General features: G+C 39.2%; 1 protein-coding gene across 1 annotated transcript; it reads right to left on the bottom strand.

Moving 5' to 3' along the window:
* Positions 1-633: 633 nt before the first annotated feature.
* CD274 (CD274 molecule) lies at positions 634-16,457 on the bottom strand. Its single transcript, XM_058565311.1, has 7 exons — positions 16,400-16,457; positions 11,161-11,226; positions 9,925-10,266; positions 6,119-6,403; positions 3,746-3,850; positions 2,173-2,232; positions 634-1,102 (listed from the first exon to the last, which is right to left on the bottom strand). Exons 2-7 carry the CDS (start codon positions 11,210-11,212, stop codon positions 1,080-1,082), a joined length of 867 nt encoding a protein of 288 aa, XP_058421294.1. The 5' UTR covers positions 11,213-11,226; positions 16,400-16,457; the 3' UTR covers positions 634-1,079.
* Between the last annotated feature and the right edge of the window lie 4,409 nt (positions 16,458-20,866).

The raw sequence follows: 20,866 nt of genomic DNA, 5'->3' as shown, positions 1-20,866 counted from the left end.
AGGGGAGGTCCTTTATCTTGCTCACATCTGTAGACTCACTGCCTGATACAGTGATTGACAGGCAAGGGCACTTCCTAAATGTCTGATGAATGAATGAATTTCTTAAAGTAAAACACAGCTGTAAATTGTATTCTAAAAGGACAGTGGGTGACAGTCGTGGAAATCTGAGGTCTGCTATTTACTGTCTTGGGCACGTTGTTTTCTCTCTTTGCTCCCTCAGCTGTGAAATGGCTAGAATAATAGTGCTTACTACAACACAGTTGTTAACAGGGATTAAATGAGATTTTGTGAGTAGCATTCCACATAGTTGTAAAGCTGATATTTAAATGCAACGGATACTGTGGTAACATATTTTACCTTGAGGTCTGAGAATAAGATTATTCAAGTCAACCAAAGTACCAACAGGTTAAATAAGGTAACATCCTATACGAACCAATGGTTTGTTCTCTATGCTTCCTATGGACCAACAGTTATAGAGGATACCAAGCACCTTACAAATACTACATATTTTACTGGACACACACAAGTCATTAAGCAGTAAGTTTAGTTTGGTGACAAAATTTTAACTTATACTAAAATATATCTTCAGAAGAAATCATTCACAACCACACTCACATGACAAGACCCCATAGACTCAAAATAAATAGAAATATACTTAAATACTGTTGTAACACTGGGCCTCTCAATCACGCAGAAGACAAGTTGAGACACTGAGTGAAGGCAAAGGGCACTTCTGCAGGCACCAACCATTAAATCAGGGAATCTCAACTTGTTTTCCTAGGACGAGCAATGGACAATTGGCATGAAGGCTTATCATTCAGAAGTGTCCTTTCTCCCTTTCATCTGCACCGATGAATCTCCAGTCATTCTGAAGTACCGAAGTTTCCTTTCAGGCTACCCTTTCTACTTCATTCTTCCTCGTTCTCCTCTTCTTTCCCAGCTTCCATTTTCAGTGTTTGGGCCTCCGACATCACCTGCAGCCTGTTGGCCCACTGCATTTCTCTGGCATGCTTGGCCCTGACGAACTCAGACCACGGGCTGAGAATCCCTGCCTTAAGATCAGAAGTTTCAATGCTGGATTACGTCTCTTCAAATTGTGTATCTGGAGAGTGATAATGAGAAACATAACTTATATTTGCTGATATAATAAATTTGCAATAAGAGAAAGAGGCAGATTATATTTATGCCCAATTACCTTTACATGATAAAGGGTGCCCAACCATCCTGGTTTGCCTGGGACTGTCCTGCTTTTAAAACTGAAAGTCCCATGTCCTGAGAAACCCCTTAGCCCTGGGCAAATTGGGACAGTTGGTCACTCTAGGATGATCCAAACAACAGTGACTAATTAGCTTTACAACACATGTGAGTGCTATGGATCACAAAATGAAACCTGACTGAGCTCGTCCAAGCTAATTAGACTACTCGAAACTTGGGCTCTTTGTGAGGTTTGGTTTCTGATTACATTAAAAAGAATTAAAAACCTTAATACAACTTTCTTCTTAGTTCAATCAGCTGGGTAAGGTCTTTCTGACCTTTTATAAATGTAGACATTTGTGGCAAAATGGAATTAAGCAGATAGGTTAAGAGCAAGGTTCTATGGTCAAGCCAGTGGGCTCCAAAGCCTGATTTTTGTCACTTATCAGCTATATGTTCTTGGGCAATTTACATTATCATCTTGACCCTCTGTTTTCTCTACTATAAAGTGGGGATAATCCCAGTATTTATCTCTTTGATTTGGGGGAGTATTAAATGAGGTACTGCACATGAAGCAGTTAACAGTGCCTGACATAGAACTTCTATCTATCTATCATCTATCTATCTATCTATCTATCTATCTATCTATCTATCTATCACCCATCCACATAAGTCAGCTTGGTCCCCTGTTGCAGGGAGATGTTAGGATTCAGAGCAATGGAAACCTAGCAGAGAGAAGCTTTCTCCCCCTACTCACACAAACATGCTCTCCACTCTTTACTCTCCAGGGCCATCCCTAAACCTCCTCAGACTGTGGGAAGAGTTCTTAGAGTTGTGAGGCAAAGAGTAGCCAGCAGTTCCAACAGCAAGCATTCGTTAAAAGGAGGGGAGATTATGGCTGATAGCTTTCTCCTTGTTATTATTTTAACTTTTTGTTTCCTTTTTCTTTAACTCCCCGATCCCTGCTAATATTCTTACCATTTTGTTTCTTTGAGTTTGTATCTTGGGTGCCACATTTTTCCACGTCCATCATTCTCACTTAAAAAAAAAAATCATTTTTATTCCAACATAACACAACTCTATATCCCACACAGTGACTCAAGGTTAAATTCAAGGTTCCTACGAAACATTTTTAGTTCCCTAGGAAATCTGGTAGACTTCCTTATTCCATGGCTCCCACCTCCGAGGCTAATTCAACAGTTTAGGGCACATGCTTTTCGCTCCTAGATTTTCTTTAGGAGTATATACTTTTATTTTCCATCCTTCCCTCAGAGATGGACCATATTCTGAGGTACTTTATTATGCATTGGTTTTCCAGCCATTCCTCATGCCAACTAATTATTTTTCACAGGGAAATATTCAAAATGCAAGTTGGCTAACAGTCACTTCCTTGGACAAACCAACTCCATCTCAGGATCTTCCTATCATTGAAACTTGATCCTTATATTCTGGCTAACTGTCTCAGTTCTGTCAAGTACTTATTCTTTAGAAACAGCTGACCTCTACTCCGTCAATTACACCACTTTCCCAGATCTACCCGCCCTCTAAAGGGGTTGTGGGGAATTTCTCAACGTCTGCTGGAATTCCCTTCCATTTTCCACTTCCCTATTTGACATCAGATAACTCTATACACAGATCATCATTGGATCATTTGGTATACTTCTCAAAGTACTGGGGAAATGTTTAATCTGAATCATCTTAAAATGGGAGGAAATTATTTGAATAGACATTTTCCTGGATTTTAATTGTTCCCATGGGTAAATAGAGAGATAAACACATGCAAATTATTTAGTAAACTACATAACACTCTCAGCCAGAAATCTCATAAAATACTCTATTGTAAAAGTATCACAGCCCTACAGAAGAAACTATTTTTATTACTTATGGTGCCCAGAAACCAGCTTAATATAACAGCGCAACTAATGCAAGACTCAAAGTCATCTGAAACCCAAGAGGCATTTTAGCTTTTTCTCTCATGTAAGTCTGTGGTGATTTGCATGGTCTTCGTCATCCTCCAGGCACACCCATTCTCCTACCCCTCATCCCTGTACACATGATCTTCACCCAGCAATCCTGCTCTGCTTCACTATAATTGCTGCTGAACAGTGGACTGTCTTTGTGCCATCTTGCAAAGGCAGTCAGGTTTCCCTGCAGCCATGATGCAACTCTTACCCCCTTGAAATGCAACTACAGTGTTTATTGCTTCCCTCCAACGTAGGTGATGCTGCAGAACAGCGAAATGAACAGAACTAGAGGAAGAGGTGACGCACAGTTTCACATCGAGGCATAGCTAAAACCTACTTTGCATAATTGAAAGTTCACCCTGGAAGGGAAGGCTAATAGGAAGGCAGCATTTTACAAATCAGTGTTTCCTCGTGGGGGCACCGCTAGCATTTTGGGTAGGACAGTTTCCTGTTACGTGGGACTCTTCTGCACATTACAGGAGATTTAGCATCGCTGGCTCTGCCTACTACATGCCATAGTGACAACAATAGCACTCCCCCACATTTCCCCACATCCCCAGTGGGGACCATTGCAATAAAGGAAATACCATTTCTTTTTAGACAGATGATGATTGTCAGGGCTACAAGTAACAACGGGATGGCTCCCAGAATTGCCAAATGAGTCCTCTTATTTGCTGGAACTATAAGTGGTTCTGAAAAACAAAACAAAAAAACTGACTCAGGATAAAATTTTGATGGGAAAAAGTCAAGAGAATAACCACCTTTGAAGTTTAATTTAGGATGGCTTTAGGTTAATTTTCTTAAATACCAAAAGTTTCTGGCCAGTGAGTGGCTGGAATGGTGAGATACCTCTAATATGAAAATGGGAGCAGCATGGAAAAGTAGAAGCAGCTCAGGTTTTGGACAGACGGACCTGGGGTTAAATTGTGCTGCCACTCACTGGCTTTTGACCTCTGGCAAACCTTTTAACCAGCCTACAAAATGGAAATGATAATAAATTTTGTGAGGCTAATGTCTGTAAAGTGCTTAGCATAGTACCACAGGGAATGGCTGCTCAATACTAAATGGCAGCCTTGGTTATCTCACTTCCTCTTGCATTCTTATAGAAGCTAGCAGCCTACTGTACATGACAATGACGGAAGATGAAGGCCAGCTGGAACTGCCAACGAGCTCCTACCTCTCCATATCTGTGGTCATGATCGGGGATCAATGTTTGCTTTCTTTTCTTTCTCCACAGTTTGAACATCTTGGGACATCTAGTCATTGGTACCTCTCACCAATCTCTCTGTCTGTGGTCCATGCAGGAAGGAAAAGGGTCCCAGGCACACGACGCTCAGAGACAGCTAGCTCCCACCTCCCACCATTAATCATGATCCCTGACTAATGTTTGAGCTTTAAAGCCACAACAGCAGTGAGCCTTTGTCTAGCAGCTTACACTTTACAAAGGCTGTTCATATCTATTTTATTTGAATCTCAAGACAACTTCATCAGTTAGGCATGCCAGGTATTAAAAAAAATCCCCAGGTTACAGATAAGGAAACAGACTCCAAGCAGTTAGGTAAGTTGCCCTAGATCCTCCCACAAATAAGTTGTCATAAAACAGTTTTTAAATGGCAGGAAGCCACTAAGGCAGCTCCTGCCAAAGTGACTTAGACTCCAGTAAGAGCACCTCTTGAATTTTTCTCAAACTTTTTTGCTCTTTTTATTCATAGGACCATCCTGGATTGTCTTTTCCTATTGTTTGATTTGTCTACTCCATATATATGTATGTATGTATACATACATACATATATATACACATACATATATATATATATATGTATGTGTGTGTATATATATATATATATATATATATATATATATATTTTGGTGAGGAAGATTGGCCCTGAGCTAACATCTGTGCCAATCTTCCTCTATTTTGTATGTGGGTCACTGCTACAGCATGGCTTGATGATTGGTGTGTAAGTCCGTGCCTGGGATCTGAACTCACAAACCCCAGGCCACCAAAGTGGAGCACGTGAATTTAACCACTATGCCACCCAGCTCGCCCCTCTACTCCATTTTTTAGTTGTTTTCTCTGAAGTACCTAAAGCTTTACTGTCAACATCTAGTGGGGGGTGGGGAGAGAAGTGCTTCTCAGGAAACCTCTGGGTTTACATTAAACATCATGCTCTCCCACCTCACTTTCTCTAAAGGTCTGAGCCTTTCATCAGACTCTGTACCCCGCCTTACCCACTACTGTAGGGTAGTGAGACAAAAAATAGTTGAATCAGTACAGGCAAGAGTCTCAAATCATTTTCAAACACTGTAGCTCATTTATCCCTATGATAACCTTGCCTGATATGTTATAACCATATAGGGAAAGTGGAGCATGCAGAAGTCAAGCAGCTTGCTCAGGGACACACAGCCTTATGTTCCTGTGCACTGAGCAGACTGCCTTGAGTTGAAAGGTCATAGACTTTCACAGATGGGGAGGAAAGATCTCTCCCATGTGGAATAAGATAGAAAAGTACATTCCATTTGCTTTCTGTCACAGAAACCCCAGAAAGAAAGGAGCAGCTCTGATATGCTCAGATTTGGACTCCCGAATCACAGCCTGAGTTGACTCTTCCTCTCAGGTGCTCCCCAAGATCCCCCAGCCACAAAAGCATTTCCTACATGGAACAAGATTGTCTGTTTTCTTGTCTGTTTCCTGGAGAGTGTGAACAGCGTCTTATTCTTCTGTGAGTCCCGAATGCCTGGCACATAGAGCATATTCAATAAATATCTGCTGAATGTTTATTAAATAGCAATATGACTTGGATGAATGGAGGTGAGGAAGCAGGATGCATTTTCTAAATATAGTGTTATTCATTCATTCATTTATTCAGTGAACAATGAATGCCTATGATAAGCAGGCATCATGCTAGGCGCCAGGGGACAACACTAGGCACATTTTAATAAGGCATTCAGAATATTACCTGGGATGACCAACTCAGCTGTACTGTTTTCCTCAAGACCTGATCTCCGAAAAGTGCAGTAGAAAATCTCGTTAGCTGTTGTGTTGAGTCTCAGTGTGCTGGTGACATTGAAAAGCTTCTCCTCCCTCTTGGAATTGGTGATGGTGGTTTTGCCACTCAGGATTCGGTGGTCACTGCTTGTCCAGATGACTTCAGCCTCGGGGTAACCCTCAGCCTGACATGTTAGTTCGTGTTCAGAGGTGACTGGATCCACAGAAATTCTCTGGTCGATTTTGCGGTATGGGGCTAGGTTGTAAGCAAAAAGAAAAATCCGGGCTTTCACTTAGTACAAAATAAGACATTGTCTTACTGTTGTCTACATCAGAAAGAATATCAATCCAGGCTGGTTCTCAGAGAAATAAGCTTAATGTTCAGATGTCTCAGCAGTGGGGAACTCCTGTTAGTTCTGCCTCAACTCTTCTATTCATACTTGGGCCAAGTTTGGGCTTAAAAGAACAACTATCTTGCTATAAAAATCATATTGCTATTTTCTTTGGGCTCAAAGTAAATGTATAGATTAATTTAAAGAGAACTGTCATCGTTAACCAGCAGTGTTTCTATCCAAATATAAAATATGTCTATCCATTTATTCAAGTCTCTATATGTTTCTCAGTAAAGTTTTATATTCACATCAGGACCACGGAAAAGCTCACAGTAGTTTTGAAGTCAATATACAACTCGATACACACTCTGGAGGTACAAATACAGGCAGTACTACCTGGTCGTTAAGGGCACGGACTTCAGAGCCAGATTGCTTGAGTTTAGAACCTGGCTTAATAGCCGAGTGAACTTAGGCAAATTACTTAATTGTTTGGATCTCAGTTTCCTCATCGATACAATGAGAAGAATAACACCACATATCAATGAATCTAAGATGCCATCTAGTAAAAAACACATTCATATTTCAGAGATGGTAAAATGGGGAAAGCACGCATCTTAGATATGATGATGCCCCTACTCCAGTGAGTCACTTGAGGCTTAAATGAGTTGATATAGGCAAAGTGCTTAGGACAGGGCCTGGCACATAAGCACTACATAAGTGTTCATTACTACTACTGTTACACTAGAGCTGCTCCTCCTCCTCTTCTTACTCCTGCCTCTTACGTGCACTCACGTGGTGTTCTTTAGAAAGTACTGACAGCTCCTGATGAACAGTCTTGGAAATTAATTTCCATATATCCAACCTGTTCATGTTTAAAAAGTTTTAGGCTTATCCTATTTGAGGAAATACTTCGTTCATTCATTCACTCGTTCAACAAATATTTTTGTGTGCTCTTGTTCCAATACTACTCTTATATGCCAAGTCCTAGGGATACAGCATGAATAAAACAGACCAAAATCCCTGCCTTTGTGGAGTATATATTCTAGGAGGAGAGAAACTATAAACAAAATAGATACATTTATATGATACATTACATGATATATTAGATGGGGATAAATGCTATAGAGAAAACTTAAACAGCGCTGGCTGGTAAATTTAGGGGAGTGATGGGTTTGGTAGGGAATGATAGCAGTTAATTCTTGGGTCATATGAACAAATTAGTTTTATCAAAATAACTATGCAAAACTTTGTTCTTTTAGTTGCCTAATCCCATGTAAGATCTTGAAAGTATAAATGAGCGCTTCATTTTCCCTGCTATTAGGTTCAATGATTAACGAAAAACAATATTTTCAATTCAAAGTCAGATGATTGAGAGTCTAGTATTTAAACTAACAAACATGAAAGGTGGAATAACACTCAAAGCGTTAATAAAAATTGAGTTAATCCCAAACTAAACTCTTTCTAATTTCAGTTTTGAAATGCTTCATGTTTAAAATCCCATGGTGAGTAAACCCCCTGTGGGGAAGCTGTGTTACCACAAGTTTGCAGTGATGGGAAGAGAAGGCTGACAGCGTTACTGTAAAATCATTTTCATATGGAGGTGACTCAGGAGTTCTACTTCCTTGAGTTGTAAAGCTCATGCAAGCTGGCCAGACTTCTACTGGTGACACTGCCTTAGTGCAATTGAAGGTTGGTGGCTGGCTTGCTCTCAGTGCAGCTCAACTCAACCCCCAAGACCACTGTATGCAAATGACAACAAGATGGATTGGGACTAGGATGCAACTGAGTAATTTATAATACAAAACAGAATGGTCAAACAAATCAGATCCTCAAATCTCATTGGTCATCTGTTTTGCTCCATCAGCGACCCCTCCTTGGAAACATCATCAGTACCAGAAGATTTCCCACTGTGTCGAACCACAGCAAAGGAAATCGCAGATCCACAAGGGACATTACAGAGCCCAGATGCCCTGGAAGAACACCCTTCCTCACTACAGGGACAGCTGTCCCACTCTCTGCATACCCCTTACAGGCTGATGAGAAACCTTTTCTGGAAGCAGAAACTTACACACTCTATACTTCCTTCTATCTGACTGTCAGGCCTATGCTCTTTTTCCCCATCCCAGATGGGGACGTTGGCTGTTGATGGGGCTAAGTCTTGATAATTTCTTTAATACTTGAAACATAGTAGGTGCCTGATATTTGCTGATGGACTGAAGAGAAGTTGAAAATCCCAACTTGGGATCCCACCAGGTTGCTTTCATGAATATCACTGTTCTGAAGAAACATGGTAAAATATAATTAAAATTAAATCTACTTCACAAGTGACATTTTCTTGCCAACAGTAGCATTAATTGAGCCAGAATCAGAGACCCAGTAATGTACCATAGAATAGATGCATTTCTCCTAATTCCTATATAATTTTGATTTTATAATGATCAGTTATCCATTTATGATAAATGTAAACTTTTTCTACTTATATTATTGACCTTCAGATTGATAGTAGTTAGGCCAGGAATGGAAAGACCAAGTGATGATAATTTAATTCTAGTCATGTAATAAAATGTTATCATGTAAACAAAAGAAGCAGGCAGATAATCTCAAAACGATGACTAGAGGGGGCAGATTTCAGCTCAATATCAGAAAATAATTTCAATAGACTGTGAACAGAGGTTCAAATGACAGAGGTGTCATTGTGGGAAGTAGGTGAGCAGAAGATCCCTTAGGGGGATTTCTGTTCTTTGGGCGTTTGAATTAGCTGCTCTTGCCTGGGATCCTCACAGCTCTCAATTCTATGAATCTTAACAGTGAAAGCAGAGGTGGTCAGCTGAGGTGTTTTCCTTTACTTAGCTAGTGGCAACCCGTAACTTTGAACCAGGTAACCTGATGACACATTTGTGGGTCAGTACCCAGGAATTTGACACTCACAGTTCCTCTTCAACACTCTAAGATAACGTTGGAGATTTTTTCAGATGAATGTATGCCCAGTGAGCATAGTTTATACTGTCTCTGAGGAAGAATAGTTTCCTCTATACTTGATATGATTATTTTTTTCCTTCATAGATTGACTTCAAGTCTTTTTGTAGGTGAACCTTACAATGGGGTTTGTTTTTAATATATTTATTTGGGTTGGACATAGGTTCAAAGGAAGGAAAATGCTAGTAGACCTAATAAAATTAAAAAACAGCAGTTGAATAAAAAAAAAAAGACTAGGAAATTATTTTTAGGAAAACTGAACATACTGTGGAACATGGCTCTGTCACCTTTGGCTCTGGATCTCCAAGGGCTGTCAAATAGGAAATGCTTATTGCAGGAGTGTGTGAATGAATGAATGAACAGACGGCTGCTGTGGAAAGTGAGGCTGGACTTCCAAGAATGAAAAGTTCTCAACACTGGGATATGGTTTTAATAAAGGTTGGGCCTCTTTATCTATAATAATTCTTACCATTGACTTTCAAAGTAATCCGCTTGTAGTCAGCACCACCATAGCTGATTAAGCAGCAGTAAACTCCTGCATCCTGCAATTTCACATCTGTGATCTGAAGTGCGGCCTTTCCCAAGAAGAGCTGGTCCTTCAACAGCTGGGCCCTCTGGCTGTAGCTACTGTGTTGAACCTTCAGGTCTTCCTTACCATTCACAAATTGAATAATTTTCTTATTTTCCATTTCCCAGTAGACAATTAATGCAGCCAGGTTTAATGGTTTTTCTACTGGGAATTCGCATTCCATTGTCACATTGCTGCCATACTCTACCATGTACAGGTCCTTGGTAACTGTGATAGTAAATGCTGAAAAGAGAGAGGACCAATCTTCAGAAGATGGAACACTCTTCAAAATATTTACAGAATGAGTGCAGGGTTTACAAACAATTTCTCTGGTCACTCATGTGATAATAACGTTTAAGTACCTACTTCCCTAAAACACATATTTTATCCAGTGGGCTTAAAACATGTTTGGGGATGCTGTATCTCATCCCTGAGTTAGAATAACAAAATTAGCTAAACGTTGCTGTCCCAAAATTCATAAACACACATTACTATAGAAATATTATATGGTGATGGGGTACTTACAACAAGGGAGACTTTGTTTCATGTGGACATCCCCAGAATGTCCTTTGACTGGACACCTATTTGCCTTCTACATAGTCTGTGTGGTAGATTCCAACAGTCCTCCTTTCTTACTGCCCTAAACTCTTGATCTTGTTGTCTGGCCAGAGGTACATGGGTATGGAGATTTAGGGAGGGTCTCAGGATGATGCCAGTACTGTGTGACCCTGATACTTTCCATGTACAAATTATTTCTTCCTTAGAATATAGTCATTGGGAAAAGCAGGTCACAGAGCAACATAGATAGAATGATCCTGCCCTTATATAAAACAAACAAATAAAAATGTACACATAGGCCATTTCCCCAAATATTTTCAGTAATTATCCCTGGGAAATAAATAATGGGTAAGGGATAAATGGGTAATGGGTTAATTTTGTCTCTTTCAGTTTGTCTATATTCCTTATATCTGCATCCAATGATATGGATTTATGAAATATGTTTATGAAATAAAAAAGGAAAAATAGAATGTCCTCTCTATAAAAAAATTACATCCATTTTTAATTATTATTTTAGTTTTTAACTCATGGTTAAAATATTTAAAATATAGAACCTAATGAAAGGATTTGGTGTCTTACCTTTCAGCAAATGACAGTAGGCCATGAATGTAAAGACACTAACTATCCTCATCTTTCTGGAATGACCTAATTATGGAAAACACAAAAAGAAAACTGCTTTACTCAATAATTGAATATCCAGACATTATGGGACTTGGCAGTTCTGACTGAAATAGTCTTCTGATAACCAGACAATGACTGATTTGTAAGTGTCAAAATGCAGCAGGGAATTTAGAAGTTCAATACTTTCACTTAAAATCCCAGAGCCATATAAAGGCAAATGAAAAAAAGCTATTATGATGAGAATTTTTAAATTTAATTACAAGCCCTGAAAAAAACTTACAGCCTATGCTCAAAAGAAGCCAAGAAGAAAATATTGCACCAAAATCCTCTCAACTATTTCATGTCTTTTCTGCAGTGTAACATATCTAGAAATCTAAACCTGCCCTACGCAAAATTTCGAAGCAAGGAGAATATGACTTCCACATCTCCCACTTCTCAATGCTTCCTTTTTCCCCTAGCAGCTGAATACTTTCATCCTATCCTTTAACTATTCAAGCCTTCCACATCACTACCCTAACCATGCCAATTCTCCCCCAGCTGCCATTCTTCAAAAATCTACTCTCTGTCCTTCACTTATTCCAAATTATAAATCCTATTCCCACAATAAACTGATTCCATTAACAGCAGGGGGAGTGAGAAGGAGAAACAATTGGATTTGAACAATTCATACTAAGATGTGAATAACTCACAGCCACTCTTTCAGGGTGATCTGCCTAGATTCTATTCTTCATTTTGTCATCCTGCTTGAAATTCTACCAATTCTTTATCCAGCAAACATCGATTGAGATCTACTCTGTGCCAGGCACTATTTTAGGCACTGGGGATACAGCAGTGAACTGGAAAGAAAACTCATTCTCCTCTTGGAGCTTATATTCAAGTAGAGGAGTAAACAAAGAAGATTTGTACTGTTATTTCAGCCAATCTGTTTATTTAATAACATTTTCTCTCTTGTGTTATATGTACATTTATACACTTTGAGAATAAAGTCAGTTTTCTCTCGGGGTCTTTTTGGGTCTTTGGGTCTTAGGGTCTCTTTGACCTCTGTATACATAGAAAAACTCACAATTGATCAATTAATCAACACTATACCTATATAAGGCAGAAGATTAATGCTCCTAATATATAAATAGCTCCTAAAAATCAATAAGGAAACTACACACAATCCAACGGGTAAATGAATAAAAGGTTCTAACATATAGTTCAGAGAATAAGAAACACAAATGACTTCTAAATATAGGAAAGGATGCTCAATCTCACCAATAAAAAAAGTATAAATTTAAGACATGAGATACCATTTTTCACTTATTAGCTTGATCAAAATTATAAAGATTCCAAATATTTACTGTTTTTGAGGATACGAACAAATGGGTTTTCTCACCTGCTAATGATAGGGACGTGAAGTTGTATAACCTTTTTGGAGGGCAATTTGGTAATCTCTATTAAAAATTTAAATATATATGTCATATGCACTTTCACTTCCTCTCCTAGAAGTATATCTTACAAAAACAAAAACACATACATATGACAATATATATAAAGGGATGTCATTGCTATTGCTAGCCCCAAACTGGGAATACCCTAGATAGCTGAAGTGGTTAAATAAATTTTGGTAGACAAAATTAAGTACATGTAGATATAGTGATTTTGCAAAGATGCAGAAAGTTAGCTGCAGAAATCCACTTTTGTTAAAAAAAAAAAAAAGAAAAGAAAAATCTGTGTGTCTGTGTGCGTATGTGTGTGTTTAAACATAGGAAATGTCCAGAAAAATCCATACTAAGGTGCTGACAGTGATTATCTCTCCAGGTAAAATTAGAGGGAGGATAGGCAGGTATTCACCTCTTCATGGTTTCTAAAAGGAAGAGAGGATGAGAGAAAAGAAAGAAAAGAAAAAAAAAAGGGAGATGAGATTGTGAATGATTTCTTTGGTGTTTTTCTGTGTCCAAATTTTCAAATGAATGAATGTCTCACTTTTATTATTGGAAAAAAATAAAAACAAAATTTAATGAACCATTTCACCTTGCCAAGCTGCAGAGTGTTTGGCAGATAGAGTAGCATAATGGAAAGAACCCCAGAACCCCTGAGTTGAGGTAGAATAATGACATTTGCTTATTCTTATGTTTTCCTTCATCAGTAGAGTGATATAACCACATCACAGAAAATGAGAAAAGAAGGGGAAAATCACCTACTATTCTATCACTTTAATCTAGGTAATGCCTGGAAACATTTTTGGTTGTCAAAATGGGGTGAGGGGGAGGGTTGTAAAGGTTGTAAAGCCCAGAGAAGCTACTAAACATCCTGTGATGGACAGGAAAACCCCATAGCAAAGGCATATCTGGCTAAAATGTCAATAGTGCCAAGGTTGAGAAACCTTGCAACCACTGTGAGCATTTTAGTCTATATTTTTCTTCCAGTCTTTTCCCTTATGAATCTTTTAAAAAGTAATTATAACCTTATCATATATTTAACACCCGTTTTTTTATTTAATATTATGACATAAATATTTTCCATTTTACTGTATGATATTCATAACTATCTTATTTAGTGGTCCCATCATGTTTAATTTCTCTATTGTTACATATAAGATTGTTTCCAATTTTAAAAATATCAGAAGTATTTGTGTATTCCGCAAATATTTGTTAAGTGTCCACTGTGTGCCAGGCCCCAAGCTAGGCCCTAAGGATAGATTTCTCCAAGTGGAATTATTTTTCAAGGAGAAAGAACATTTTTCTGATTCCCGATACATGTGGATAATCGGTACCAGTTACATTGTTTCTTCACCCAGCACTGGGTGTTGTTTTAAAAATATATTTTTTTTCTGGTTTGATTATTGAAAGCTACAACTTGAATTTCTCATGAATTTGTTGATTGTTTTAGTTCTTTTGTGATTTATCTGATTATTTTTTGGTCTATTTATCTTACTGGTTTCTTATCAACTTGTATGAATCCTTCATGTTCATATACATATACAAAAAGAGTAAAATAAAACAAATCGTCCTCTTCTTGCTAGTGTGAGGTGCATAATTCTTATTTCTCTCCTTACTGTCTGCCCTGTAGATAGGGATAGGGATGACATTCAGGCCTGTGAGAACACAAAGGTTGTGGAAATGAGGTGCTGCAGCAGCTATCTGGCTGTCCTTTCCATGGGCCAAAGTTGATTAAACCACAATTATAAAATACTAATGTGATATTATAAACACAAATACACATATTGGGCAGAAAAAAAACTTAAGATACCCCTAACTCCAAGCAAAGAACTAATGAATAAACCAGAGGAACATTAAATCCACTCATGGATTACAACTAATTTTGCCAATGTTTATGGAACATTCTGGTGGAGTTTCTATCCTTTAATGAATTTGGTTGAAAATTTTAAGGGTAACAAAGGTTTAGCGGAAGGTGATGGATTAGATCTGATATTTACCTAATTCCTTATAATACCTGCTTTTCCAAGGCTCCATTCCCTTGGACTGTAAATGTCACCAGTGGAAGAACAAAGGGGGGAAGACAGAGACCATGTGCATAACATGGTCTTTGACCTCTAAACCCCACATCAGGGCAATTCGTCTAAGAGAAGAACAACAGCATCTTCTTCAGCTAAGAAACTCTGACAGTGTATCTGAATTCCCAGAAAGAACTGGGACATTCAAAGAGCAAGGAGATGTGACCTAGGGAAGAAGTGATGGTTCGCTCAGGATGGGGAAGCAGGTTTGTCCCTGGGGGAACCCAGTATAATACTGTGAAACTGATACTACTTCTCTATCTCCCAAGGGTAGGACGAAGAGACAGGGAAAAGAATTTAAGCTTTGTTTCTCAAAAGTAGGAGCAAGGAGTGTCTTGATTTCTGTTGGTTTAGGGTTTCCTTTGATTTTCACCTGATGTATATGAACTATGATTTGATTTTCAAAAAAAAAAATTCCTAGAGTTTCAGCTTACTCTCCAAGTAAGCTGAAAACCCACCCCATTAATAGATCAAGAAAGTTGATCTATTGAACCTCTACTAAACTAGCAAACTCTATTAAACTCTACTAAACCCTGTGCCCAACTCCTTCCCTTCAGTCACCCTGAGACATGCTTGTACATCTCCCAGGTGTGGCTTCAATTCCCCACAGTATTTCTATGACTTCCTTTAAGACCACACTCTAACTGTTGTCCTGTAACCTCTGCCTATCCTCTTCCACGGAAAAAGGCTAATTTTTTCTTCAGAGTATTATAGTTCTTAAAAACTGCTGGCAATTGTCAGTGTGAAATGGCACAACCTGTCTGGAAGGCAGTTTTCAATTTACATCAAAATGCCTTTAAAATATTCAGACTCTTTGACTAAGTAGTTACACTTATAGAGTTTATTTGAAGGAAATAATTAGCAATGACCCAGAGAGTTCTGTGCAATGATGTTCAGTGAATGGCTAAGATAGTAAACCACTACAAATAACCTTTGTGCTCAACATGGGGGTTAATTTTGCTTGGTTATTCAGCACAATGGAATACAGCTATTAAAAAAAATCACATTTTAGAAGGCTATTTAATCCATAGAAAATCATCCACACTATGTTATTTTTAGGTGCAAAAAGCAAGGTGGCGCAATGGTAGTTAAAGTAGCTCCTGTGTTATAAGGCAAACCTAAACTGAACTTTGACATAAGCCAAGGTCAATGCGTCTAAGAAATGTTCTAACATTTTTTCCTCAGGCTCCTCTCCTCCTCCTTCAGGACTCCTATAGGTCCTCAGGGCAGATAGAGTCAAGAACTCAGGTTCTGGTATCCTGGATCTTACAGCAGGAAGGGACCGTAGGAGATGCTGCAGGTGTGAGAACTCACCCAGAACACACCGCTAGTGAGCTGCTGGGAGTGGACTAGGACCAAGGTGTCCTGACCTCCAGCCTAAGAATTTCCCTCTACCCTCGGCTACCTACCTCAGAACCATATTCATGAACGTGCAGAAACATATACAAACATATACTTACAAGATTCACATTAAGCAAAACTGAATCCCACCTGGCGAAACACCAAACATGTTATCTGTTCTTATTAATCCTGATAGGTAATCGGCTCCACTGCCCCCAAACCATTGCACTTCCCCTTTCCCTTCTCCTCTCTCCATCCCAAAGAAAGGGTCTATGGACCGTTCTTCTTTAAAGCTGCGAGAGAGATGGCCAGAGATTGCGGCCACCGGGCGCCTCACGGGCGAAGAAAGCTCCCTACCTGCGGGCGGGGAGTCTCGAGGCGAGCGCGGAGACTCAGCAGGCGGCCCCCAGCTGCGAAGACAAGCCGCTGCGCATCCGCGCGCTATTGAGCCGGGGCGGGGTTTTGGGGGGTCGGATAGGGTGGAGCGGGAGTGAGGTCCCCGCCCATCTCTGAGAACAGATTGCCTGGGTCAGCCGGCTCGGAAATTGGACTCTTTCTCTGCAGCTCTTTTAATCTGAGAAATAAGCGGATCTTACATTCTTGGAATAAAAGTATATATAAATGAAACCAAAAGCGAAACTTACCATCCGGTTTCCCGTAAATCAGCTTTTTAAAAGAAATTCTTCGAGATTAAACCAAATCAACATCTGATGTTTTTTAAAAGGTTTAAAACAAACCAACGTCCGAAATCATCACAACGATTTAGGACGTTAGTTTTACCTTCAGAATTTAGACTTCTTAAATTCTGCCATCAGGTTTCCCCTCTTTCTGATAAAAGCTTTTACAAGATGAGGGAATATTGTGACATAACTTGATGTAATTCTACAACATATAGAAAGTAAAATGACAGGCCCATATGGCTTTGGTTTTTATTCTAGAAAGTAGGTGTGTGTGTGTGTAATAGGAAATATATTTTTAAAACGTGGATTTTGTGACTTCCTCAAAGTTCCTCGACATAATGAAACTTCAGTTGCTTCGTCATTGAAAGAACTTCCCATCATGAGTTACAACTTTTAAGAATGCTCTGGATCCCTGCTCTCTATCTTGCCATCCTTGAGATTTGGGTTGGCGTAGCACATTCTTGGTGAGGGTTAAGAAAACCCTTCTGGTAACTCCAGATCAGTGGATGAGCCCACGCTGAAACCTCGTGACTCACAGAGGGTAGGGGCATAATTTACTTAACCATTCCCACAACTGGACTTCTAGGTGCTTCTCTCTCTCTTTCCTCTCTTCCTTCCTTCCCTCCCTCCCTCCCTCCTTCCTTCCTTCCCTCCTTGTTTACTTCTGCCTTCCTTCTTTGTTTGTAATTTTAAATTGATAAAGTGAACTCTTTCTCGTTAGCCTTTCTTACTTATTCATTTCAACTGCAATTCAAAATACTGCATAATGAGTGAATACTGAGATGTGCATTGGCTTGGTTAAGGAATTTGCTTCTCAAGTAAGAATTTTCACATTCTCAGAGTATCACATTTTTTAAAATTAATTAATTAATTAATTTGCTGGGAAAGATTTGCCATCTTTTGCCATTCTTCCTCTTTTTTTCCTCCCCAGTACATAGTTGTATATTTTAGTTGTAAGTCCCCTTAGTTCTTTATGTGAGCTGCTGCCACGGCATGGCTACTGACAGATGAATGGTGTGGTTCCACTCCTGGGAACTGAACCCAGGCCACTGAAGTGGAGCACACTTAACTTGAACCACTAGGCCATGGGGGCTAGCTCACATATTTTTATTTTTTAACTTAGAAAAATACTGAGGATGATACTGCCTTAAAAATCTGGGGGCCAGTCCCATGGCCTAGTGGTTAAGTTCAGTACGCTCCACTTTGGCGGCCTGGGTTCAGTTCCCAGGCATGGACCTACACCACTCATTGGTGGCCACCCATATACAAAATAGAGGAAGATTGGCATGGATGTTAGCTCAGGGTAAATCTTCCACAGGAAAAAAAAAAATCTGGTGGGGAGTGTGAAATTCTCTTTAACCTCAATAAAATTGTAATAGACTTGGAGATTCAGCTCAGATGCTCCCTCTTTCAAATCTCTTTTTGAGGCCACATAGTGGAATAGAGCAGTGTTTTCCCAACTTTAGTTCCTGTGATATTTTCTGTTTAATCTGTTTCATTTTTCTAAAAATGGTGGTCAAGACCCAGGACATAGGTTTCATGACTTGCTAGTGTGGTCATGACTATCAAGTCAGAAAAAAACTGGCTCTAAAGTCACTTACCACTAACTAGCTGAGTTATCTCGGGCAAATAATTTATTGAGTAGGCACGATAAGTAACACCTTCTTAGATGGCCACTATGATCTGTGAGTAATTTTTAAAATTAGGGGAGAGGGTATGTTTTGTTTTTTTGTTTGTTTTATTAAAGCAATGTTCAAGGTCTACAGAATGATCAACAGAGAAGGCAGGAGGCGAATGGAATTTGCCTTTCTCTGAAGTTGTTGATGAGAATGGAAGGTATTCACTCAGCTTCCTGCTCAGTAATTTACATATTAGTAATCTAAGGATTTGTGATTTTGTTCATCTCACCCACCTGTTTCCACCCTTCAGCCATTCATTTTCCTATACAGTTTATCAAGCTTCTTAATGACATTTTTGATACCTTCTGGCGACAGAAAAACAGCATGTGTTTAGAAAAAAAAAGATGTTATCACTTCAAAAAAATATATGAAAATCAAAACAGCCAGGGCAGGGATGGGGGGCATTAGTTCTAAAACTTTGTGTTGGTTTTGTGATTTGGGGGAAGTGGATGGAGAAATGCTGAGATAGAAGAAGAGCAGCGGAAAGCCAGAGCTGATGAACTAGACACTCTTATCATCTCCGGGATCACCATTTCCCTTTCATGTCCCCCTTACTCTATTCATTTTTAGAGGTAAAAGCTCATCATGGCCGATGTGCTGTTTCTCAGAGTGTTTCTGAGCGTCAGTTGCATCACAGTTGAATCCAATTCTCTGGGATGTTCCTGAGAGTCTACATTTCAACACCATCCCCAGGTGATTCATGTGCACACTGAAGTTTTAAAAACTGATAGCATAATGTTTAAGGAAAAAATTGAACCAAGAATTCTTTGCAAGTGCAGTGATAACTCCCCTTCCTCCATCTAACTTGGTTAACCGGTATCACCACCACTCTTTGCTCTACCTCTGCCCATTCAACTTCCACTTCTACTCCTAAAACAAGAGAGATGATCCTTGTTTGTCCTGATCTTAGAAGGAGGATAGGTTCCAGGGTCTTACAACTGGGCCTCAAGTGATGCTAGCAATTTCCTGGTGAGGGAGCAATATCCAGTAATCTTTCTTGATCATCAAAAACAGGATATATTATAGATAATTAAAACAAAAAATATTGACAAACTGCTTTGTTTGCACTAATATTTAAAAATGCATTTTATTATTATACCTAAAGACAATATCCAGATTTGTTTCCATTTTCTAGTTTTGATTGTTCAGGGTTATAAACCACTACCCTATGTTTCTCTCACTCTGTCTCCATCCACCAACTCCTGCCTTCTGTTACCTCCACCTTTGCCATCTATTCATACCCCATTGATTGGTGCCAAACAGACTTCGTGGAGCAGAACACTTTGTCCTGGTTATACAACTGTTTAAAATACAGAAATGATTAACATGTGTGGATGGCCAGGGGGTAACTGCTGTCCTCACTGGACACCTATGCTCAGATGCTTCTCTCACTTACACTGTACTTATCTCTTTCCTTCCTGTCCTGAGCTGGGGAAGACCTGGCCAAGTGAAGAGCTCTTGCCTTCAAAGCGCAGCTCCCACGCTGTGGGTACTTTAAAACAAAGGAGAGGCCTCCTATAATGTCCCCTTTCCTCAGGAATTCACAAACCCAGACATAAATAATTATGACTCAGATAGATGCTGTAGGAATTTGGGAACACTCTATCGTAAACAATTTAATTTGAAGGAGTCTCAATAAATGAACGGAAGCCCACTAAAAATAGAGTTTACAATTAGGAGATACCCTTTCAGAGGATACTGGGAAATATTTTATTGATTTAATATCTGAGAGTTAAATAACCTATGTGAATGTTGTACAAATGAAACAATCCTCTTGTGAGTCATTTCACTTGGTTTAAGGACTTAGTTCAAAAGTCTCCTGTAGAATTGCCTCCAGAAGTATTAATTTATACTCACACTTGGTTTTAAACCAAGAACAGTATGAGTTCTAAAACCCCTACTTTGAAGGGAACAACTGATTTTTGTTTCCTGATATGAGTAAGTGGTTATTCAAAGACCAATTATAGTCACATCCCGGTTACTGGATCAAGAATTTAATCTGCCATTCATGATTGTAGACTCATCATGAAAGAATGAGTAGTTTTTTCTTTTCCCCACCTTTTCCTGAAAGGACAGCCAGGCTTTTCTGTTCTGAGAGAGAGATTCCAAACATAAACTAATAAACAGAAATTTCAGATACTGCAAAGTCCTATAAAAAAAAAAAGAAAGAAAACAAGGTGGGACAATATGGTAGAATGCCTGGATGTGAGGCTCCTTTAGTTATGGTGGCCAGGGAAGGCTTCTCTAAGAGGTAATATTTGAGAAATGAATTATGAAGACAACCATGAAAAGATCTATAGGATGAGCATTCCTAGCAGAGGGCTCAACAGGCGCAAAGACCATAAGGAAGGAACAAATTTGGCAAGTTCTAAGGATGGAAAGAAGGTCATTGTGGCTGGATTATAGACTGAAGGGAGACGTGGTGGATCAGATCACATCATGAAGGGCCTTGAGGACTGAGGGAA

This window comes from Diceros bicornis, chromosome 22, assembly GCF_020826845.1.
Source record: "Diceros bicornis minor isolate mBicDic1 chromosome 22, mDicBic1.mat.cur, whole genome shotgun sequence".
Classification (NCBI taxonomy): Eukaryota; Metazoa; Chordata; class Mammalia; order Perissodactyla; family Rhinocerotidae; genus Diceros; species Diceros bicornis.
This window is presented reverse-complemented; position numbering and strand designations above follow the sequence as displayed.